The 24,558-nt window shown below is 47.8% G+C and overlaps 1 protein-coding gene across 5 annotated transcripts in view; it reads left to right on the forward strand.

Annotated features, from left to right (window-relative positions):
- Window positions 1-1,259: 1,259 nt before the first annotated feature.
- The window catches only part of HM13 (histocompatibility minor 13), a 55,297-nt gene continuing 31,998 nt past the window's right edge, over window positions 1,260-24,558 (forward strand). For 3 of the 5 annotated variants that reach the window (XM_054466875.2, XM_054466873.2, XM_054466877.2), the window contains exons 1-2: window positions 1,310-1,631; window positions 14,290-14,388. In XM_054466875.2, the coding sequence (XP_054322850.1) occupies window positions 1,449-1,631; window positions 14,290-14,388 (282 nt within the window). In that variant the 5' untranslated portion in view covers window positions 1,310-1,448. Of the gene's footprint in view, window positions 1,632-14,289; window positions 14,389-24,558 lie in introns of all 5 variants that reach the window. The other 2 variants (XM_063659109.1, XM_054466876.2) reach the window with 1 other exon arrangement.

The following is a 24,558-nucleotide window of genomic DNA, read 5'->3' on the forward strand; positions in this document are numbered from 1 at the left end:
ATAAACAGATTCTTCCAATTCTGAAAAAAGCCACAAAGCTTTATAAATTGTACAGGGGCATGAACTGGTAAGGTATTATAATTGCCTGGCACATAGTAGGCACTCAATACATTTGCAAACTCCACACACACTTTACTTTCTTTTGCTTTATTTTTCTCTATTCACCTGCATTAACATGCTATGTAACACGTAACTATACATTAACATTTTACAAACTTTCTCTTGCTTTTTTTTTCTTTTTTTTTTTGAGACAGAGTCTCACTCTGTCGCCCAGGCTGGAGTGCAGTGGGCTCACTGCAACCTCCGCCTCCCAAGTTCAAGCCAGTCTCCTGCCTCAGACTCCCAAGTAGCTGGGATTACAGGCGCCCGCCACCACGCCCGGCTAATTTTCTATATTTTTAGTAGAGACGGGGTTTCACCGTGTTAGCCAGGATGATCTCGATCTCCTGACCTCGCAATCTGCCCACCTCGGCCTCCCAAAGTGTTGGGATTACAGGCGTGAGCCACCGCACCTGGCTTCTTTTTTTTTTTTTTTTTTTCTTTTTTTCAGACAGAGTTTCGCTCTTGTTTCCCAGGCTGGAGTGCAATGGCTCAATCTTGGCTCACTGCAACCTCCGCCTCCCGGGTTCAAGCGATTCTCCTGCCTCAGCCTCCCGAGTAGCTGGGATTACAGGTGCATGCCACCACGCCCGGCTAATTGTTTGTATTTTTAGTACAGACGGGGTTTCACCATATTGGTCAGGCTGGTCTCGAACTCCTGACGTCAGGTGATCCACCCGCCTCGGCCTCCTAGAGTGCTGGGATTACAGGCGTGAGACACTGCGCCAGGCCCATTTTAGACTTTTATTTTGTTCAGTTTCTTTATTGTCTTCCCAACGTCCCCCTACACACATTGCACTAAAATGCAAGCTTCACGAAGGCAAGGACGAACTTTTGCCTGTATTGTTCACCTCAGTGTCCTCAGAGCCTAGGACAGTTGTTGGCAAATTGAGGGACACTCAATAAATATTTAAGGAGTGAATAAACAATTGGATACCCAATAAATGCATGTATGAATAAACACATTCTTAGTTATTCGGAATATGAGGATTTGCGGAGAGTGGACAGCCTGGGATTGAGGAGACCGGCTGGGACTGGGAAATGGGCATTCGGGTCGCATGCCCACCGCAGTGGCCCAGAGCCCCTGTCCGGACCACTAACAAGTTGCTTAGCAACCCGCCGCCCGGCCCTCGGCCACCGCTAGAGGGCGAGCGGGCGGGGAGACGTGAACGCGCGCGCGCGTGCGTGCAAGCGTGTGTGTGCGCGCGTGCGCGGCGCGGGCTTCGGAGGGAGTACGTCACTTCCTGTTGCCTTAGGGGAACGTGGCTTTCCCTGCAGAGCCTGTGTCTCCGTCTGCGTCCCTGCTGCAGAAACCGGAACTGGAGTCGGATCCCGAACGCACCCTCGCCATGGACTCGGCCCTCAGCGATCCGCATAACGGCAGCGCCGAGGCAGGCGGCCCCACCAACAGCACTACGCGGCCGCCTTCCACGCCCGAGGGCATCGCGCTGGCCTACGGCAGCCTCCTGCTCATGGCGCTGCTGCCCATCTTCTTCGGCGCCCTGCGCTCCGTACGCTGCGCCCGTGGCAAGGTAGGGTCAGCGGGAAAACCGGGCACTTTCCACCCCCATACCGAACACGGCCGACATGGACCCTTCCTAGGCGGGACAGACACCTCCTCTCCCCGGACACTGACTCTTCCCAGCCGTGATCACCACGGTTCCCTCTGTCTCGGGCCCATATTCCGGGGCTGGCATTTCCTGCCCTGGGATCTGGGCACCGACCCCCGACCAGGGTATGACACCTTCCCCAATAGGAACTTGCTTCTGCTCCCGACCCGGACCCTGACACTTCCCTCCCTGTGCATCATGCCGCGGCTGGGAACGCTGTCAGCCCGTCCCCCACTGCGACTCGGGCACTGATTGTTCTGAGCCTGTTGGGCCCAGGCAGACCAACCCCATCTACACCTGATGGATACTGGTCCTCACAACTTACTGAATAGTACAATTTCGTGTCATCCCCTGTTAGGAACCCTGCCTCAGCCCACCGCAGGGCCCTTTCTACCATCCAGACCCATCCCTAGACTCTGACTCCTGTCTCACTGGAATCTATGGCACCTTATGTGCTCACCTAGATCCCCCACACCTGGCCCTTGCCCCTGCCTCAAAAACAATGATCTCTTAGACCCCAGTTTTTCACATCACTTTCTGGAACCATCCCAGTCAGCTGGCTCCTCAGAACCTGGCATCTTGGTGCCTCTACTTTCCAACCAGGCATGGACGTCTTATTTTCCTGGTTTCCTCTCTCTTAACTACCATCCAACCTTGGACATGGCCTAGTCAAAACCCAGACCTTGTTCCTAACCTGTAACCCTTTTCCCACCCAGCCTTTGACCCTACCTTAAAGTAGCCCTTCTCGCCATACCCCCAAGACAATCCCCCCACCAAACTGGGCCTGTCTGCTGGGCCACTGTTGGCCCCTCGGGAGACTGGGCCAGACTGCATCCCTGGCCTTCCTCAACATCTGTCCCATTGGATACCTAGGAGGACTCCAGCACATTTCACCTTCTGCTTCTTCCTCCCCCTTCCCTGCCCCACTTCTTCCCTATATTAAGCCCTCTGTAGCCCGTTGTACCAATGGCTTTTCACTTCCTGGCACCCTCTCCCTTCCTCCACAACCTCTTAATCTGCACCTTCCCATTGCTCCTCCCCCACCCAGACCTGAGGATGGACCTAAGTGGAAGCTGTCTTGCCCAAAGAGGGCAGGCCCACAAAGCAGCTGCCACTTTTGAAACTGCTGAAGCTGAGGTTCTCAAAACACTACCCAACTTAAGCAGTAGCTGAGGCCTGCCACCTTCCTTCCCCAAGAGCAGAGAACTCACTACTGGCTCTGTATGCGATCAGATGCAAAGGAAAGTAGTTAGGCGGGGCTTAAGGCTGAGAGACTCAAACATGACTCCATTTTCCTTTTTATTTGGCTTTTTCTAAGCCGAGTTCGGGTGATATTAAGCCTCTCTACTATGCCTGTCAGGTAGATACTTAGTGTAGAGAGAAGTTCTGAGATAAACCAGGACAGAGGAGGCGAAGGACAGCTGGCATAAGGCTAGGCAGCTTGATCTGAGCTGCTCTCCAAACTGAGTAATTCTGCCTGGCACCTTCTGTACATGGATCATTAATCTCTGCAGAAAACACCTTCCAGGCAACAGTATTTCCTGAACTTCCACCACTGTCAGGGGTAAGGGAGGATTGCTGCAAAGATGAGTAGGTCAGAGCCCTGTCACCAAGGAATTCGGGAGCCTAGGTGAACGAATAATAACTAGATCTGTGATTATAATACAAGCAATGCTACAAGGTTTAGGGAGAAAGATTGAGCGCATCGGGGACAGTGCAGGGAGGCTTTGTGCTAGAGGTAGGCCTGAGCCTTGACGTAGAGGTGGAATTTCAGCCGGGAGAAGGCATTCTAAGCGAAAGAAACGAGGTAAGCAGAGAGAGGTATGGAGGCAGGAGGCTACGACGCAGTTCAGGAAATAGTGGAAGGTTTGGTGTGGCTGGAACAGAGGGTATGGATAGGAGAAAGCCTTAGCCTCTGAATACCTCTCCCAAGCATCTCCTGCAGGGCAGCAGGGTGTGGAGGACTGTATGAATTTACAAACAGGACCTGACCATTAAGAGCCTGCCACCACCAATGCCCCAGATGCGGTAAAGCTCGCAAAACCTTTATGCCCTTAGATGTTCACAGCAACTGAGGTGGCAGGCAGAGCCAGTTTCATTATCCTCGTTGTACAGGAAAAGAAACTGAGAGTCAAAGAAATGACTTCTGAAGATCACTCTGCCATTTAGGGGCAGAACCAGGTGTGTCTAGTCCTAGTCCAGGGCTCTCTCCTAATACAGGTACCTTTAAAGACAAGCAGCATTGACCTGGGGAAATGACAGGCCAAATGACTCCCTTTCTACCCTGAGTCATTTCCCTGGTCATGTGAAAAGGAGAGAGAAGAGTTAGTGTGGGGACCCAGTTTTGATTTCCCACCAGTGTTGGATCCCAAAACCAGTTGGGAGAGAGGGAATGTGAGGAAAGAATTCTCCCGAAGGGTCAAGGTGTCCATAATAGGCAGGGAAAATTGTGAAATCATGGAGAGAGAGAAGGTAGAGCCTCCAGGAGTATGTTGTGAGCCTTGGGAGGAGCAGTCTCAGAGCAGCACCCATCACTGTCAGAGTCCTATATCCTGGACAGAAGCGAATCTGACCCAAGCAGCAGCTGTACATTAAACATTGGTTTAAAGGGCCCTCAGCGAACAGGGCTGGGTGCCTGCTCTGGGCTAGGCTCTGGGCTAGGCTCTGGGCTGGGTACCAGGAGTTCCGGGACAAAGAAGGCCAAGCCCTGCCCTCACTGAGCCCAGTCACCAAGGAGAAAGACGTGACTAGCCAAGTAAACAGAGCTCCGATAGGCCTCCTGGAGGGGGCAGCAGTTGTCTTTGTATGGATGGGGAGAGTCCAACAGGCAGAGCAGGAGAAGGTGGGGCAGGGGACCACAAGATGTGTTCAGGGAGGCAGTAAAGAGTGTGGTGTAAGCCCAGGAGAGGGGCTTGGATGTAGTGACAAGATGTTCAGGAAGCCTGTGGCCTTTCCGGGGAAGAGAATCCTGAAAGCAATGCAGCGGTTAATCGTTATTATTACAAAAATACTATACACTTGTTAAAAAAAAAAAAATCAAGCAGTGCAGAAGTATAAAGGAAAAGCCTCCTGGGCACTATTCCTTGGAAGTAACCCAACTGGCTGTTGGGTATATAACCTTCGAGAATTTTTTTCTGTGTATACACATACATTGTATATGTGTCTTTGTATATAGACATGTAAATTTATTTTTATAAAAATTGGGTTATATAGTACATATTTCTCCACAACTTGATTTTTTTTTTTTTTTTTTTTTTTTGAGATGGAGTTTCGCTCTTGTTGCCTGGGCTGGAGTGCAATGGCGTGATCTTGGCTCATTGCAACCCCCACCTCCCAGGTTCAAGCGATTCTTCTGCCTCAGCCTCCCAAGTAGCTGGGGATTACAGGCATGCACCACCACGCCTGGCTAATTTTGTATTTTTAGTAGAGACGGGATTTCTCCATGTTGGTCAGGCTGGTCTCAAACTCCCGACCTCAGGTGATCCACCCTCCTCAGCCTCCCAAAGTGCTGGGATTACAGGCATGAGCCACTGCGCCCAGCAATTTTTTTTTTTTTCTTTAACAATATTTTGGCCAGGCACAGTGGCTCATGCCTGTAATCCCAGCACTTTTGGGAGGCCGAGGCAGGTGGATCACTTGAAGTCAGGAGTTCAAGACCAGCCTGGCCAACGTGGTGAAGCCCCATCTCTACTAAAAATACAAAAATTAGCTTTGCGTGGTGGGGCATGCCTGTAATCCCAGCTACTCGGGAGGCTGAGGCACAAGAATCGCTTGAACCCGGGAGGCACAGGTTGCAGTGAGCCGAAATCACGCCACTGCACCCCAGCTTGGTCGACAGAGTGAGACTCCATCTCAAAAATAATAATATGTTTCATTATTTTTCTATGTCAGTACATATAGACCTAAAGTTAACCAGACATGATGGCATGCACCTGTAGTCCTAGGTACTCTGGAGGTTGAGGCAAGAGGATAACTTGAGCCCAGGAGTTCAAGGCTGCAGTGAGCCCTGATTGCACCACTGGGCAACAGAGTGAGACCCTGTCTCAAAAAATATATACACATATAGAGAGAGAGAGAACGATCTACCTCATCTTTTATGGTGGGGAGGGTAGATAATACATGCCCATGGTACCGAATTCAAAAGGTACAAAGGGGTGCACAGTGAAAGTCTCCCTGCTACCCCAAGCTGCCCTATTTCCCTCCTCAAAGGCAGCCCCTCTCCTGTGTTTCTTAGATATCTATCCAGAAAGACTCTGTCTTTACAAATAAATAGGCATATACTTTTCCCTGATTTTTTGTTGTTGTTGTTGTTGTTTTAATGAGACCAAGCCTCGCTCTGTCACCCAGGCTGGAGTGCAATGGCACAATCTCAGCTCACTGCATGCTCCATCTCTTGGGTTCAAGCGATTCTTCTGCCTCAGCCTCCCGAGTAGCTGGGATTGCAGGCACCTGCCATCATGCCTGGCTAATTTTTGTATTTTTGCAGAGATGGGGTTTCACCAGGTTGTCCAGGCTGATCCTGAACTCCTGACCTCAGGTGATCCACCGCGTCTGGCCAGTACACTCTTCCTTGCACCTTGCTTTTTTCACCTAATGTATGTTGCAGATCCAATCATGTCAGTACATAGGGTGTGGGTGTGTTCTTTAACAGCTGTATGGTATCCCACTTGTACCCCAGTTTGCTTAGAATGCTAGTTCTCTAGTATCTGGTCCCTGGGCCAGCAGTGTCAGCATCACCCCAGAACTTATTAGAAATGCACATTCTGAATCAGAAGCTCAAGGGGGGCCCAGCAATTTGTGTTTTAACAAGCCCACCTGGTGATTCTGATGCATGCTCAAATTTGAGAATTTGAGTCCCCCACTAGTCATTTAGGTTGTTTCAGTCTTTTGCTATTACAAACCATGCTGAAATTAATATCATTATACATTTTTATTTCACACTTGTCTGTGTATTTGTGGGATAAATTTCTCAAAATTGGTGGGTCGAAGGCTATGCACACTTTTTTTTTTTTTTTTTTTTTTTTTTTTTTTGAGACAGTCTTGCTCTGTCGCCCAGGCTTAGTGTGAGTGCGGTGGTGCCATCTCAGCTCACTGCAACCTCTGCCTCCTGGGTTCAAGCAATTCTCCCACCTCAGCCTCTTGAGTAGCTGGGATTACAGGATTACAGGCGCACACCCACCACATCTGGCTAATTTTTATATTTTTCGTACAGATGGGGTTTCACCATGTTGGCCAGGCTGGTCTCAAACTCCTGACCTCAGGTGATCTGCCGGCCTTGGCCTCCCAAAGTGCTGGGATTACAGGCATGAGCCACTGTTCCCAGCCCACACTTTTTATTTAGATAGATTTTACCATATGATCCACTATAGAGGTTGTATCAGTTTACTTTCCCACCAGCAATGACCTCAATTCTTGTTTAATGGCTGTGGAGTAGTCTGTTCTCCAAAGGTTTTGTTTTTTTGTTGTTGTTTTTGTTTGTTTGTTTGTTAGACAGTCTCACTCTTTGGCCAGGCTGGAGTGCAGTGATGTGATCTTGGCTCACTGCAACCTCTGCCTTCCGGGTACAAACAATTCTCGTGCCTCAGCCTCCCAAGTAGCTGGAATTACAGGTGCGTGCCACTACGTCCGGCTAATTTTTATATTTTTAGTAGTGACAGGGTTTCACCATGTTGGCCAGGCTGGTCTCGAACTCTTGACCTCAAGTGATCCGCCCGCCTCGGCCTCCCATAGTGCTGGGATTGCAGGTGTGAGCTACTGTGCCTGGCTTCTCCAGAGGTTTTTAAGCAGATACGTGATACAATCAGGTGTAGGCTTTAGAAAGAGTTCATGGCAGGGTGGGTGATAGGCAGGAGGGAGAAGTGTAATGTTGGTGCAGGGGTTGGGAAGACAGCAATGAGGGCCAAAGGATTGGGGTGGGAAGTTAGGGAAGGTAACCTTGGAGAGCTGAGTGACTGGATGTTGTGGTAAGGAATGGAGACTCTGGAGTCTCCAGCTGGGGCAACAGTAACAGAATGGCCCATGAATTTCAGATCATTTCCAAGGCATGGTGTAGAAGCAGTGCTCCGAGAGCTTAAGCCATGCCAATGGCTTGAAGCAGGCATCTGTCCTCTCTTACAGCTTTTATTTCCGCTCTGATAACAACATCCAGAATGTCACTGGAAGCTACATTTACTTCTGCTGTTTGTGTCAGGTTTTTCCCCCACTTTCTAATTGTGTTTTATGTTGCAGGAGCTATTGTATTTACATATGCAAATCTGGTTAAAAAATCGCAATTGGATTGGTAAAGAATCCTAACAACTTTTTAGTATTTTTGTAACTACAAAGATTAGCTGTTCCTCAGAAAGGTTGCAGGCTTCCCAAGTATCTTCCTGTTAAGACTTTCCAACAGAAATTTCCAGATGGGAAAGATAGAAATTTTCTAGGAAACAGCTCCCAAGAGTTTGGGGTCTGGAACTGGACTGCCTCGGTTTCAGTCCTGGCTCTGCCACTCACTAGCTGTGTGACACTAAGCAAGTTACTTCACCTCTCTAGACCTCCGCTTCCTCATCTGTAAAAGAGCTATTGAAAGTACCTGCTGGCCAGGCACGGTGGCTCATGCCTGTAATCCCAGCACTTTGGGAGGCCAAGGCAGGCAGATCACAAGGTCAGGATCTTGTGACAGACCATCCTGACTAACGTGGTGAAACCCTGTCTCTACTAAAAATACAAAAAATTAGCTGGGCGTGGTGGTACATGCCTGTAGTCCCAGCTACTTGGGAGGCTGAGACACGAGAATTGCTTGAACCCAGGAGGCAGAGGTTGCAGTGAGCTGAGATTGCGCCACTGCATTCCAGCCTGGGCAACAGAGCGAGACTCCGTCTCAAAAAAAAAAAAGAACCTGCTTTGTGGGGTTTTTGTGAGGATGAAAACATGTAACGTACCTAGAACAGTGCAGTAATGTTATTGTTATTACTATTATCATCAGATTTCAGGTCTCCCATTCTTTTTTTTTTTTTTTTTTTAAATAGAGGCAGAGTTTCTCCATGTTGCCCATGCTGGTCTCAAACTCCTGGGCTCAACTGATCTGCCCACCTTGACCTCCCAAAGTGCTGGGACTACAGTCCAGTCTCCCATTCCGACTCAACATTGCAGCATGGGATATTTATAAGTCACCCACAAAGGAGACCAGAGTCCTCTGTGTATTGGAGAGGATCTGTCCAACCTTGGTTTGTCACTGAATAAGATGAGGCCTCTTCCCACCCAGGGTGCTGAGCTGAATTGAAAGGAATATGTGGAAATGAGCCATAATACCGGTTTGGTGAAGCCACAGAGTCCTGTGTGTCCTTTGACAGCCCTGAGCCTCTGCATGTGCCTATCTTTCTGCCTGATAAGCACTTCCTTTCCTTGTACACAAAGCAGACTCCTCAAGCCGGGCGTGGTGGCTCACACCTGTATTCCCAGCACTTTGGGAGGCCAAGGCAGGCAGTTCATCTGAGCTCAGGAGTTTGAGACCAGCCTGGCCAGCATGGTGAAACCCCATCTCTACTAAAAATACAAAATTAGCCGGGTGTGGTGGTGGGTGCCTATAATCCCAGCTACTCAGGAGGCCAAGGCAGAGAATCACTTGATTTGTAGTGAGCCGAGATTGTGCCATTGCACTCCAGCCTGGGCAAAAAGAGCAAAACTCCACTCAAAAAAAAAAAAAAAATGGACAAGCTGACTCCTCAACCCAGTCAGCATTTATCTGGCTGGAGACTACCAGACCCTGTGCTTGACCATCAAGGCCTTGCTTAAGTGGTACCTGCTCTCGCCACCTCTGACTCCCTTACTTCTCTGCACAAATAGTGTCTTGTTGGCTGTCTCGTGATTCTGTTGTGCATAATAATGATACAAATGGTGTATACAGTTTAAATGATGACTCGAGGCACAATGCTGAGTACTTCCAAAGCAGAAATCAGAATCCTCACAACTTGTTTTACAGCTGAGGAAACCGAGGCTTAGAGAAAAAAAAAATCACTTTCCCAAGGTCCCACAGCTGGGAAGTAGAGCTGGGAGTCCAAATGGACTTCCTGATCTCAAAGTCCCTTCATAACTGCTGATGTTCATACTGTGTGTCACACTGATATACATGTCTATTGCATCATATGTCACACTACATTATAATAGCCTGTTTGGGGTTTTGTTTTGGGGCGGCTTTTTTTTTTTATGAGACAGAGTCTCACTCTGTTGCTGAGGCTGGAGTTCAGTGGCACGATCCCCACTCACTACAGCCTCCACCTCCCGGGTTCAAGCAATTCTCCTGCCTCAACCTCCTGAGTAGCTGGGACCATAGGTGCACGATATCACACCCGGCTAATTTTTGTATTTTTAGTAGAGACGGGGTTTCACCAGGTTGGCCAGGCTGGTCTGTTTTTTTTTTGAGACAGAGTCTCGCTGTCGCACAGGCTGGAGTTCAGTGGCTCAGTCTCGGCTCACTGCGACCTCCACCTCCCAAGTTCAAGCTATTCTCCTCCCTTAGCCTCCCAAGTAGCTGAGATTACAGGTGCACACCAGCACGCCCAGCTAATTTTTGTATTTTTAGTAGAGACAAGGTTTTACCATGTTGGCCAGGCTGGTCTCGAAATCCTGACCTCAGGTGATCCTCCCACCTCCATCTCCCAAAGTGCTGGGATTACAGGCATGAGCCACCACGCCCAGCCAGTTTTGCTGTGCATTCCATAAAATAGAATACGTGTTCCCTGTAATATGTATCATGTCAGGTATTAACCTACCTGCCTGTGAGTGCTTCAAGATCAGGAACTCATTTTTGTACCCATTCTGCTGCTACACAGGAAATGTATTGAATGTGTGGAGATGCTCATAGGGGATGAGGAACTTGCCCAAGTCCCACAGCACAATGCTGGCAAAAGCAGAAGCCAAGGGTTGGGAGAGAATAGGGAAGGAAGGAAACCGGGCCTCTCATGTGGGTATTGCTCACCCACCCCACTCCCACCTCCTGGCAAAGCCGTCCAAGTGACTCACATGGAGCTGCCTCCAGTGGCTCCAGAGGGGAGAGTCTCCCTTCCAGCCCAGAGCCTGGGCTGCCTCAGCCATGCGTAGGCAAGGGTGTGGTTAGGGGCCTCCTCACTCACCTCTCCCTGATAGTCACAACCCCCAATACGGGGACAGTACTTTACAGTTTGCCAGGCTGTTTCGCATCCCATATCTCATTTGGTTTAAGACTCATATGGTGTGGTGGTTCATACCTATAATCTCAGCATTTTGGGAGGCCAAGGCAGGAGGATCACTTGATGCCAGGAGTTCAAGGCTGCAGTGAGCTATGATCCTGCCACTGCACTCCAGCTTGGGCAACAGAGAGAGACTCTGTCACTTTTCTTTAAAAAAAAAGAAGGCTCTTGGACCTTTTTTGAAGTGAGGCTAGAGATTGTCCTCCTATTTGATAGAGAAGTAAACCCAGTCACTCAGCAAGCCGTTAACAGAACAAGGAATACCTTGGATACACTTCATGTGTAGCATTTTACTTATGTATGAAGTATATCTGTAGGGAGAATTCCCACAGGTGGAATTGCTTGGTCAAAGGGTATGTGCATTTGTGATTTTTTATGTATTGCCTAGTTGCTTTCTACAGGAAGACAGATTGACTCCCATAGGCAGTGTGGGAGACTACATCTTTCCCCGTAGCCCCACCGACTCAGTATGTTACCCAGTGGGGATTCTTACCTTTCTGATAGACAAAAAACAGAATCTCAGTGCGCTTTAGTTTGAGCTCTTATTAAGAGTGAGAATAAAGACTTTTTTTTATTATTAAGAGCCATTTGTAGTTCTTGTTCTGTGGCTTTTTTTTTTTTTTTTTTTTTTTGAGACGGAGTCTCGCTCTGTCGCCCAGGCTGGAATGCAGTGGCACAATCTTGGCTCACTGCAAGCCCGCCTCCCAGGTTCACGCCATTCTGCTGCCTCAGCCTCCTGAGTAGCTGGGACTACAGGCGCCCGCCACCACATCTGGCTAATTTTTTCTATTTTTTAGTAGAGACGGGGTTTCACCACGTTAGCCGGGATGGTCTTGATCTCCTGACCTCGTGATCCGCCTGCCTCGGCCTCCCAAAGTGCTGGGATTACAAGCGTGAGCCACTGCGCCCAGCCTCTGTGGCTCTTCTTTTTGTATCTTTGGGCATGTGGAAATTTCAATCTAATGCATCCTGCCAAATTACCCTCCCCAAAAGGCTGGACAGGTTTATACTTTAGGCCAGTGCTGTCTATGTATTTCCTTTAGCCAGGCACAGTGGCGCATGCCTGTAATCCCAGCTACTTGGGAGGCTGAGGCAGGAGGATTACTTAAGCCCAAGATTTCGAATCTAGCCCACACCTCCCTCTCCTAGTAGTCATTTCGTGGGCTTACTGCCCTCTGCCCCATCTCCTTCCCTCTTTGCAACCTTCCACCTGGGACACTAGGGCCTCTCTGAGCCAGTCTTACCTTCTCCAGACACCCTCTCTCTTAGCAGGTTTTTTATTGTCGGTTTTTGTGAGTCTCCGTAACTGAATGTGATCCCTTCTTCTAGGGATGCTGGTGCTTTACTGGCAGGATGGACGTGCTGATGGTAGAATCTCAGGCACTGTAATGAGCCTGTGGCTACTATGGAAAGAACTTCGGCATGAGCAGGAGTCTAATCTGGCATTGCCAAGACTTTTGGTAGCCATGATATAAAACAGTTGCAGAGTAGGCTTGTCCCAGCGGGGAAATCTGGAAAGGCTTCATGGCAGTGACAGTCACTAGGCCCTTGAGGACTGTGAGGATTTTGCCTAGCAGAGAGAGGGCAGGTAAAGACCACTGTGATCCTGGAAGCTTTTGACCCTGTTTGGAATACAAATTTATACCAAAAAAAAAAAGAAAAAAAGAAAAGAAAGAAAATAAATTTATACCAGTACTATATATCATTGATAAATTTTCATTAGAAAGTTCTGGCCAGGTACAATGGCTCACACCTGTAAGTCCAGCACTTTGTGAGGCTAAGGCGGGCAGATCACCTGAGGCCAGGAGTTTGAGACCAGCCTGGCCAACATGGCGAAACCCCCTCTCTGCAAAAAATACAAAAATTAGCCAGGTATGGTGGCATGTGCCTGTAGTCCCAGCTACTTGAGAGGCTGAGGCGGGAGAATTGATTGAACCAGGAGGCAGAGGTTGCAGTGAGCCAAGATTGCGCCACTACACTCCAGCCTAGGTGACAGAGTTAGACTCCATCTCAAAAAAAAAAAAAAAAAAAAAGAGTTCGTCATAAATTCTTTTTTTTTTTTTTTAGACAGAGTCTTGCTTTGTCGCCCAGGCTAGAGTGTTCAGTGGTGCAATCTCAGCTCACTGCAACCTCCGCCTCCTGGGTTTAAGCGATTCTCCTGACTCAGCCTCCCGAGTAGCTGGGATTATAGGTGTCCGCCACTGCGCCCAGCTAATTTTTGTATTTTTAGTAGAGACGGGGTTTCACCATGTTGGCCAGGCTGGTCTCGAACTCCTGACCTCGTGATCCACCCGCCTCGGCCTCCCAAAGTGCTGGGATTACAGGCATGAGCCACCACGCCTGGCTTTCTTTGGCATAAATTCTATGAAGCTAATCTATTCCTATGTTGGTCTGTTACTCCATTTTCAATTCTTTTCCATTTTTATAACACTGAAATTATTTTGATTGCATTCAGTTCTTTTTCATGTAAATATTTATCCTTCATCAGTTCTTTACCCACATCACATTCTTGCCAACTATAGCATCTGCCATTATAAATTTAATTGTGGCTTTTATTTTTACCATTTTCAAGTCTGCCAGTCAAATTTCTTAAATTTAAGTTTTGTCAAGATTTGCTTCTCCTCACAGTTGGTGTCTCCCTATGTGCAGTTTCAGCCATTGTCTGTCTTGTTTGTTGTTAATTTCAACTGATAATATTCATTACCTACTGGATGACAGAATAGTCATTTTTCCCTCTTGGCTGATCCATTAGAAAACTGAAAACAATTTTCTTCAAGAGGTGTGAAACTGCTGTGGCATCGCTGGTGTCCAGGTTTTCTTCTCTCAGTTATTCCATACTGGAATGGCCTCTGCCATAGCCCTTCTCCCCAGATGTGTCATACATGCCCTGGGTTCTCGTTGGTCTCTTGATCAGGGTCCAGATCTCCTCATGGCAGAATGGCAGGATCAGCCAGGCATGGTGGCTCATACCTGTAATCCCAGCACTTTGGGAGGCTGAGGCAGGTGGATCACTTGAGGTCAGTTCGAGACCAGCCTAGCCAACATGGTAAAACTCCATCTCTGCTAAAAATACAAAAATTAGCTGTGCATGGTGGCACATGCCTATAGTCCCAGCTACTCGGGAGGCTGAGTCAGGAGAATCGCCTGAACCCAGGAAGTGGAGGCTGCCGTGAGCCGAGATCATGCCACTTCATTCCAGCCTGGATGATAGAGCAAGACTCCGTCTCAAAAAAAAAAAAAATGGCAAGATCAGAGCATCTTGCCCCAGGATGAGGCAGGCAGCATCCCTAGCCAAGGGAACAGCATTAGCAGAGCCTTGCAGGAACACATGGGAATCAGCCGTGTTGAGCCATTGCCATTCTTCTCTCCTCTAGAATGCTTCGGACATGCCTGAAACAATCACCAGCCGGGATGCCGCCCGCTTCCCCATCATCGCCAGCTGCACACTCTTGGGGCTCTACCTCTTTTTCAAAGTAAGTCTTTTGCCACCTGTTGTGTCATTTGATCTAAATGACTTTATCTTATTTTGTTTTATTTTTCCCATCACAAGAGCCATGCATGTTCATTTATAGAAAATAAGAGAGAAAAATTAATAATTCACCCATAGACGTACCCAAAGACAACAACTGTTAGTGTTTGGGACCCTTTCTCACTAGTCTGTATTTCTTTTCTCCATGTAGCTTTTTGTTTTGTTTTTGTGATATCAGTTTGGTTTCATTGTACTGTTTATGTTGGGATGGGGTATAGCTTGTGCTCAGACATACCTCTACCATACTAATGGCCTTTTTTTTTTTTTTTTTAATTTATCGAGGTTTATTTTCCCAATAAAAGTTACACAGGCTCAGTGTTGAAAACCTGGAAAACACAGAAAAGTAAAAAGGGAAAAACAGCAGTCATCCAAAACCCCACTACCAGAGACAGTCACAGTTTCCCTTCGGAGGTGTGTCCTTCCACTGTTTCTCCCTGTGCATGGTTTCTCTGTAGCTGTGACCACATGGTGTATTCAGTTTGTAGCTGCTTTTTTCACTTCACATTAATAACATCATAAACATTTTCTCATGTTACTGCAAACTCTCCTTAGTTGTACTATTTTCTGGATTATAAAAGTAATATATTCAGAAAAACTAAAGAAAGTATATCAATAGAGGGAAAAATAAATTCCACAACACAGAAATAGTCATTAACATTTTGGCATATCTCCTTTAGGGCTTTTTATTTATTTTAGGACAGAGTCTCACTCTGTCCTCCAGGCTGGAGTGCAATGGCGCCATCACAGTTCACTGCAGCCTCAACCTTTTAGGCTCAAGAGATCCTCCTGCCTCAGCCTCCCAAGTAGCTGGGATTATAGGCATGCGCCACCACACCCTGCTATTTTTTTCTTTTTTGAGACGGAGTCTCACTCTGTTGCCCAGGCTGGAATGCAGTGGTGCAATCTCGGCTCACTACAACATCCACCTCCCAGGTTCAAGTGATTCTCCTGCCTCAGCCGGCTGAGTAGCTAGGATTACAGACGCACGCCACCACACCCAGCTAATTTTTGTATTTTTAGTAGAGACAGGGTTTTACCGTGTTGGTCAGGCTGGTCCCAAACTCCTGACCTCATGATCTGCCCACCTTGGCCTCCCAAATTGCTGGGATTACAGGTGTGAGCCACTGTGCCCGGCCAATTTTTTCTTTTAGTAGAAACAAGATTTCGCTTTGTTACCCAGTCTGGTCTCAAACTCCTGGGCTCGAGCGATCCTCCCACCTCTCCCTCCCAAAGTGCTGGGATTACAGGCGTAAGCCACTGCATCCATCCCTTTCAGCCTTTTAATAAGTGTATGTTTAGCATTATTATAATTGTAACTGTAGTGTTAGATCTTCTTTTTGTTGTTTATGTTAGGCTTTTCTTTGTTTATTGGTTTGTTTAGAGATAGGGTCTCACTCTTGCCCAGCCTGGAGTGCACTGGTGCAATTATGGCTCACTGCAACCTCAATTCCTGGACTCAAGTGGAAAACTGGCTGATTTTATTTTATTGTATTTTTATTTTTAGGGTTTTACTATGTTGCCCAGGCTGGTAACAAACTCCTTGGCCTCCTAAAGCCTAAGATTACAGATGTAAGCCACCATGCCAGGCCCTTGTTTTGTTTGTTCTGTTTTGTTTTTGAGAAAAGGTCTTGCTCTGTCACCCAGGCTGGAGTGCCGTAGTGCAGTCATGGCTCACTACAGCCTCAATCTCCTGGGCTCAAATGATCCTCCCACCTCTGCCTCCAGAGTAGCTGGGACTACAAGGTGTGCACCACCACACCTAGCTAATTTTCGTATTTTTAGTGGAGATGGGGTTTTGCATGTTGCCCAGGCTGGTCTCGAACTCCTGGGCTCAAGCTATCCACCCTCCTTGGCCTTGTAAAGTGCTGGTATTACAGGCATGAGCCACCACACCTGGCCCCTTCTTGTTCTTTTAATAGTACGTCAGCTTTTTTCCTGGTCATTGAAAATTCCTCAAGGATGTCTTTAATTTACATCTTAAAATGTAGGCTGGGCACAGTGGCCCACACATGTGATCCCAGCACTTTGGGAAGCCGAGGTGGGTGGATCATCTGAGGTCAGGAATTCAAGACCACCCTGGCCAACATGGTGAAACGTCGTCTCTACAAAAACTACAAAAATCCATCCTGGCCAACATGGTGAAACCCGGTCTCTACTAAAAATACAAAAATCAGCTGGTCATAGTGGCATGCGCCTGTAGTCCCAGCTACGCGGGAGGCTAAGGCAGGAGACTCGCTTGAACCCGGGAGGCAGAGGTTGCAGTGAGCTGAGATGGTGCCACTGCACTCCAGCCTGGTGACACAGCGAGACTCTGTCTCAATTAAAAAAAAAAAAGTATCAATTAAAAAAATATATACATGTAGGCCTGGTGCAGTGGCTCACCTGTTATCCCAGTACTTTGGGAGGCTAAGGTGGGAGGATCACTTGAGCTCAGGAGTTAGAGGCTAGTGTGAGCAACATAGGGAGACCCCATCTCATTCATAAGTAAATAAATAAACCGATTCATCAATAATGTACATCATTTAAAAAAATTTGTTGCCAGCCTAGTCAACAGAGCAAAACTCTGTCTCAAAAAAAAAAATATTTTTTTCAACCTAAAATACAAATGAACCATAATCCTCTCCCCAATACAGTTTCCTGTGATTCTGTCATGCATAAATCTATACTTATGTTAAATTATATATATTTTTATATGTATCAAATACATGATTCTTACCACGGAGGTATTTTTATATTAACACAGTCAAATTACCCCATTCTTTCATTTTTTTTTTTTTTTTTTTTTTTTTTTTTTTTTTTTTTTTGAGACAGAGTCTTGCTCTGTCGCCAGGCTGGAGTGCAGTGGTGTGTGATCTCAGCTCAATGCAACCTCCGCCTCCCTGGTTCAAGCAATTCTCCTGCCTCAGCCTCCCGAGTAGCTGGGACTACAGGTGCATGCCACCACGCCCAGCTAATTTTTGTATTTTTAGTAGAGATGGGGTTTCACCATGTTGGCCAGGATGGTCTTGATCTCTTGACCTTGTGATCCACCCACCTCAGCCTCCCAAAGTGCTGGGATTACAGGCATGAGCCATCGTGCCCAGCCTCTTTCATTCTTTTTAACAGCTGCTCATGGTTCTGTTTTACAGTGTACCCTGAGGGTATTTAGGTCTGTCCAGTGTTGGAGTATCATAGCAGTATTGTCGTGAACACTTCATACACATAATTTGTGCACTTATTTTCTTCAAGTCTATCTGCAGTAGGTCTACCAGGTCAAATGCATCTCCATTTGTAATTAGATAGTGCCAAATCACCCTCCAAAAAGATTGTACCATTTTATATTCCCACTGACAGTTACAAGTGTGCTGGCCTACCCAAGCGCTCACCTGCATTGGATAGCACCAAAATTTTTAGTTTTTTCCAGTCTGTGAGTGAATTAAAAAGTTTTTGTTTTTTTTTTTTTTGAGATGGAGTCTCACTCTGTTGCCCAGGCTGGAGTGCAGTGGCGCATTCTCGGCCCACTGCAACCTCCACCTCCCAGGTTCAAACGATTCTCCTGCCTCAGCCTCCCAAGTAGCTAGGATTACAGGTGCGTGCCACCATGCCCAGCTAATTTTTGTATTTTTAGTAGAGACGGGGTTTCACCTCGTTGGTCAGGCTGGACTCCTGGCCTCAGGTAATCCACCTGCCTTGGCCTCCCAAAGTGCTGGGATTACAGGTGTGAGCCACTGCGCCCAGCCAAAAACATAATTTTTTAACACCTGTTTCCTATTTCATAGCTCCCTCATTTTGGATCGGATTTTTTTTTTTTTTTTTTTTTTTTAAGAGATGAGGTCTTGTTCTGTTGCTCAGGCTGGAGCGTAGTCACATAATCATAGCTTACTGAAGACTTGTTCTCCTGAGCTCAGATGATCCTCCCGTCTCAGCCTCCTAAGTATTTGGGACTATAGACGTATGTCATTACATCCAGCTGTAAATCCTCTTTTTTTGTTGTTTTTTGTTGTTGTTATTGTTTTGTTTTGTTTTGTTTTTTGAGACGGAGTCTCTCTGTCACCCAGGCTGGAGTGCAGTGGCATGATCTCGGCTCACTGCAGTCTCTGCCTCCCAGGTTCAAGCAATTCTCCTGCCTCAGCCCCCTGAGAAATGCTCTTTTTAATGGTTACAGGGTATCCCCACAAGCAACCAGCCTGGGCAACATAGCAAGACCCCATCTCTAGAAAACATTTAAAAATTAGCCAGACATGGTGGTGCAGGCTTATATTCCCAACTACTCAGGAGATTGAGGCTGAAGGATGACTTGAGCACAGAAGTTCAAGGCTATGGTGAGCTATGATCACGCCACTGAACTCCAGCCTGGACACGAATGTTACCCTGACAATAAAAGCAGAAAAATATCCCTATAAGCAGATACAGCACAGTTGACTTAAAGCATCCCCCTCACTTTAAACAGAAAATGTCATTCTGATTTTTACTCTAAGAAATAAGAGTGCACTAAATAACATTGGCTATTCACAGATTTTTTCTTTCTTTTTTCCTAAATTCAGGTAAAGAGCTGAATTTAGGCCGGGCGCGGTGGCTCAAGCCTGTAATCCCAGCACTTTGGGAGGCCAAGGCGGGTGTATCACGAGGTCAGGAGATGGAGACCATCCTGACCAACATGGTGAAACCCCATTTCTACTGAAAATACAAAAACTAGCAGGGCGTGGTAGCACATGCCTGTAATCCCAGCTACTTGGGAGGCTGAGGCAGGAGACTAGCTTGAACCAGGGAGTCGGAGGTTGCAGTGAGCCGAGATCGCGCCCCTGCACTCCAGCCTGGTGACAGAGAGAGACTCCATCTCAAAACAAAACAAACAAACAAAAAAAAAAAACAGCTGAATTTATCAAATGCCTTGGTTCATAGCATACCATCCTTGGTCTATGCCAGGCCCCCCTACTTTTTTTTTTCCCACTTCACTCCAATATCCACCTCCATTTCCCACCTTCATTTCTCTCTCTGCCAGAGGCAGCTGCTTTAATGCATTTGACTTCTGTCCTTAGATGTGTATGTTTCTTATAAAATATGTAGTGTTGGTGTATCTGTGTGTATGAGTGGGAATTGCATTTCCATAAATAGAACTGTGCATTGCATCTCCCTCTGTTTCCTTTTCCGCTGTCTGTACCTCAAGATCACTCTGTGGCTCTGTGTACATCCAGCCATTGCTTCTGCCTTTGCTTTTGGCAGATATTTCTGAAGTCTTGAGAGACCTTCTAACATTTTTAGTATTTAGGATTCTTTCCTTAGACCAGATGCTCCCAAAAGGAATTTCTGGCAACAGTGGGTGTGAGCATTTTTATTTAAGGCACTGGCTTCCTGTTGCTCAGCCTTTCCTCCTCTCTGGGCAGGTAAGCCTCAGTCTGCCTCTTGCCAGAAGCACAGAGTATACCTCTTCCCCATGCCTCTAGAGTGTCCCCAGTAAGATTTCTGAAAGGCAGCTGCCTGGACAGCCACTGGGCTCCTCCTGGCCTCCCCTCTGACATCTGGCTGGTTGGTTTGCTTAACAGAAAAACAGTCCACCACAGCTGCTCTCCCTCAGCCCTTTTCATCCCCACCTCCTAGTTGGGGCACTGGAGTTTGTAACTGCATTGTACGTTTTTAAAACTTCAGGGCTGAGTGCAGTGGCTCACAGCCTGTAATCCCAACGCTTTGGGAGGCCGAGGCAGGCAGATCACCTGAGGTCAGGAGATCGAGACCAGCCTGGCCAACATGGTAAAACCCCATCTCTACTAAAAATACAAAAAAGTTAACTGAGCGTGGTGGCCCATGCCTGTAGTCCCAGCTACTCGGGAGGCTGAGGCAGGAGAATCGCTTGAACCCAGGAGGCAGAGGTTGTGGTGAGCCGAGAACACGCCACTGCACTCCAGCCTAGGTGACAGAGTGAGACTTCGTCTCAAAAAAAACAACAACAAAAAAACTTCATGTTTTCCTGATGCCTCAACATCCCACAAACAGGCCATGAACACTTTGCCCAGGTGAACAGGTGCCAGTGTGATAAGGCTGGTCCCTGCTACAAGTTCCCCTTCTCGCCCTCCTCTACTGTGACCTAGTGACATTCAGACACATCAGTGATATCCCTTTTTGCTTGTGTCTTTCACCGTGAGCCCCAAAGAAGGTACTTGGCCATGGGTCTCCTTCTGTAGTACCTGTGAGTATAATAAATCCTTTCATTTCATATGCCTCTCTCTCAAGGACTTTCACCGTGAGTTTAGAATGATCCCATCCTCATCACCAATTGTGTTGTAAAAAAGAAGTTCCCCTTGTGAGGTTTTTTTGTTCTTGTTTTTACAGGCAGGGTCTTACTCTTTCACCCAGGCTGGAGTGCAGTGGTGCGATCATAGTTCACAATAACTTTAAACTCCCAGGCTCAGGTAATCCTCCCACCTCAGCCCCCTGAGTAGCTGGGACTACAGGCATGCACCACCACGCCCGCCTAATTTTTTTTTATTTTGTAGAGATGGGGTCTTGCCATGTTGCCCATGCTGATCTTGAACTCCTGGCCTCATGCAATCCTCCCGCCTTGGCCTCCTAAAGTGCTGGGATTACAGGCACAAGCCACTGCACCCAGCCTACTTTATGAAGTCTTTAAGGATCACTCGCACACAGCCACAGAAACTATGCTCAGAGAGGCTTATGAAATTACAGGATTTACTATACTCACATGTTCTAGAGAAGGAGGCATGCATGCCACACAGGGGGCCATATGGGAGGAGCTCCAAGGAAGCCACTCAACCAAGCAGGTGGGGAGAAGGGGGAGAGGATAGAGGGAAGGAAGGAGAGGGGAGGACCCCTGGGCAAGTGCCTTTGTTAGGGCTCGGGGTGGTACAAGCAAAGGGCATGAGGGGATTGACCGTGTGTTTGAATGGTATTAGGTCATAGAAGAAGAGGACCAGAGGCCGGGCACCGTGGCTCGCGCCTGTAATCCCAGCACTTTGGGAGGCCAAGGCGGCAGATCGTTTGAGCCCAGGAGTTAAAGATCAGCCTGGCCAACAAGGTGAAACCCTGTCTCTACAAAAAATACAAAAATTAGCCAGGCGTGGTGGCACACACCTGTAGTCCCAACTACTTGGGGGCTGAGGCAGGAGGATCACTTGAACCCTGGAGGTCAAGGCTGCAGTGAGCCAAGATCAGGCCACTGCACTCCAGCCTAGGCAACAAAGTGAGACCCTGTTTTGAAAGAAAAAAAAGAAGAAAAAATGGGCTGCGCGCAGTGGCTCACGCCTATAATCCCAGCACTTTGGGAGGCCGAGGCGGGCAGATCACGAGGTCAGGAGATCGAGACCATCTGGTAACACGGTGATACCCCGTCTCTACTAAACAAAATACAAAAATTAGCCGGGCGTGGTGGCGGGCGCCTGTAGTCCCAGCTACTCGGGAGGCTGAGGCAGGAGAGTGGGTGAACCCGAGAGGCGCAGTTTGCAGTGAGCCAAGATCGTGCCACTGCACTGCAGCCTAGGTGACAGAGCAAGACTCCGTCTCAAAAAAAAAAAAAAAAAAAGAAGAAGAAGAAGAAGAGGAGGGCCAGAAGGAGAACCTGGGCAGAATGTTCATAGCCTATTTGTGGGGATGTTGAGGCATCTGTAAAGTAAGTTTTTAAAATAAGTTTTAAATTTTTACAATATAGTAACATTTCACAAAATCATAGTATTTACTTTATCCCACCTTATTTAAAATTGATTCCTTTGAGGCAATTCAAAAAATTAAATCCAACAGCATAAGAAAAACAAAAGAAGAAATAGAGTTAAAGGAGAAAATTAAAATAAGATAAAACAAGCCTTGGGTGAGGACCACACCCATACCCCATGCTCTAAAGCCTGTACTCTTGCAAGAAATGGGCTTAGTTGTGGCTCTGGCTTTTTAGCAGCCAAAACACAAAGGAAAGTGAGACCTGGCGCCCAATCCACATGGGTCACAGTGAAACCAACCAGAAGCTCAGAGGTGTAGCCTGAGAGCGATTTGCCCCAAGGGCTCAGATTGAAAGAATGCAATGTCAGAGGTATGCCACATCTTCATAAATAAAGCACAATCCATATGCCTACAAAGTCTGCTTATAGGTCTTTTTCTTGTAGCATTAACATGGACCACCAATTTGCCCTTCCATTCAGTTATTCTGCATTTATTGAGAGCCTGCTACATCAGGCCCTGGCTGGGTACTGGGGATACTGAAGTAAGAAAAACAGCTGACCATCCCTGTCCTCAAGAAGCATCTTGTTAAGTGGTAGAGACAGACACCAATCACACAGATAGATGTGAAGTTACAGCTGTACAAAGTGCTGTTAAGGCGAGGTCCATAGCACCAGGAAAGCATGGAAGAACCAGCTCAGGGTGAACCACCACCCAAGGTGAACTGCCCAAGCCCCTTATCCACAACAGCACCTGCATTGACCTAGCTCAGCTGAAACTCCAGGAGTCATCCTTCTCCCTGCCCCACCAAGCTCTTGTATCCAGCCCCTTCACACATCTTGCAGCTCCAATTCCAGAACAGATCTGGAGGCTGCGTGCGGTGGGTCACGCCTGTAATCCCAGCACTTTTGGGAGGCCGAGGCAGGTAGATCACCCGAGGTCAGGAGTTCAAGACCAGCCTGACCAACATGGTGAAACACCATCTCTACTAAAAATACAAAATTAGCCGGGCATGGTGGTGCATGCCTGTAATCCCAGCCACTTGGGAGGCTGACACAGGAGAATCACTTGAACCCAGGAGGTGGAGGTTGCAGTGAGCCAAGATCGCACCATTGCCCTCCAGCCTGGGCAACAAGAGCAAAACTCCATCTCGGGGAGGGGGGGCGTCGGGGGAGCAGAACAGATCTGGAATCCTTCCACTGCTCATCACTTCCCCTCCATCCCCCCCAAGCCAGGGCATCGTCCCCCTCTCCTGCTCCCTGCTTTCACTCTTGCCCTGTAGGGTCTTCTACACAGCAGCAGAGGGGTCCTCTCATGCTGTCTGATCAGGTCAAACCCTGCCCTCAGCACTCCAGTACCAGCCTATCTCATGCAGGCGAATCTAAAGACTTTCCCATGGCACTGCAGGGTCTGGCTCCCTCTTCCCACCCAGCCTACTTTCCTGACACTGTCCCCATGCTCCCTTAGCTCTGGGCTCACAGGCCCTCTGTTGTCCCTGCACACATGAACATGCACCCACCTCAGGACCTTTGCACCTGCTCCCTTCGTTTATGACTCTCCTCCTATGTACTCTCCTCCAGAGCCTTCCCTGACCACCTGTCTAAAATAGCAGCTCTGCCCTTTCATTCTCTATCTCCCTGCCCTGGTTTGCTTTTCTTAGTGCCCATTACCACCTAACAATTTATGTAACTGTTTCTTTCAAGATTCTTTCTCCCTCACTGGCCCATGAACTCTAGGAGAGCAGCGACTTTGCCTGATTCCTTGCTGAATCACTGGTGTCTAGCACAATGCCTTGCACGTAGTAGGCAATCAATCAATATGGGCTGAATTACTGAGGGGTTATTGTGTCATAGAAACTATGTGAGCAAAGCTTCCCTGATCTGGGAGCTAAAGAAGGTTGAGTAGGGGTGGCCTCGGTGAAGAGAGAAGAGAGGAGAACATCTCAGGCAGCAGGAGAGCTTGTACACAGCTGCCTGTGGGTGGGCATGTAGCACACACATCATACTGCAAAAAGGCCAGTGTGGCTGCAGTGTGTAGAGCAAGAGCATGTGTGAGCCAAGGCTCAGGAGACCTGTGGTGGCCACCACAAGGGCAAGAGGCCAACAGGTAGATGTGAGCTTTCAGCTTATGAGAGCAGAGGTTAGCTGCGGAGAGGCTTCCAGTAAGGGAGTGACATGATCTGACAGATGTTCAGCAGATTCCAAAACAGCCCTGCTTGAGAGTGGCCAGGTTCCCTACACCCCACACAACAGCACATTATTCCCTCCAGGTTAGAGACCACGATAGTAACAAATTCATCAGGGATGCAGCAAACATGGTGCACCATGGCATAGCCTTTCCAGAGTCTAGAATTAACACGTGACCATTGACTGGAGCATTGTGACAGAATATTTCTCAAGTTTCACCTAACGACGAAAAGACCAAGAAGCAGCTGTCAGGGATGCTGTCATAGCTTCAGCCATCACTGCAGGAGGAG

This window comes from Pongo pygmaeus, chromosome 21 (assembly GCF_028885625.2).
Source record: "Pongo pygmaeus isolate AG05252 chromosome 21, NHGRI_mPonPyg2-v2.0_pri, whole genome shotgun sequence".
NCBI classification, from domain to species: Eukaryota; Metazoa; Chordata; class Mammalia; order Primates; family Hominidae; genus Pongo; species Pongo pygmaeus.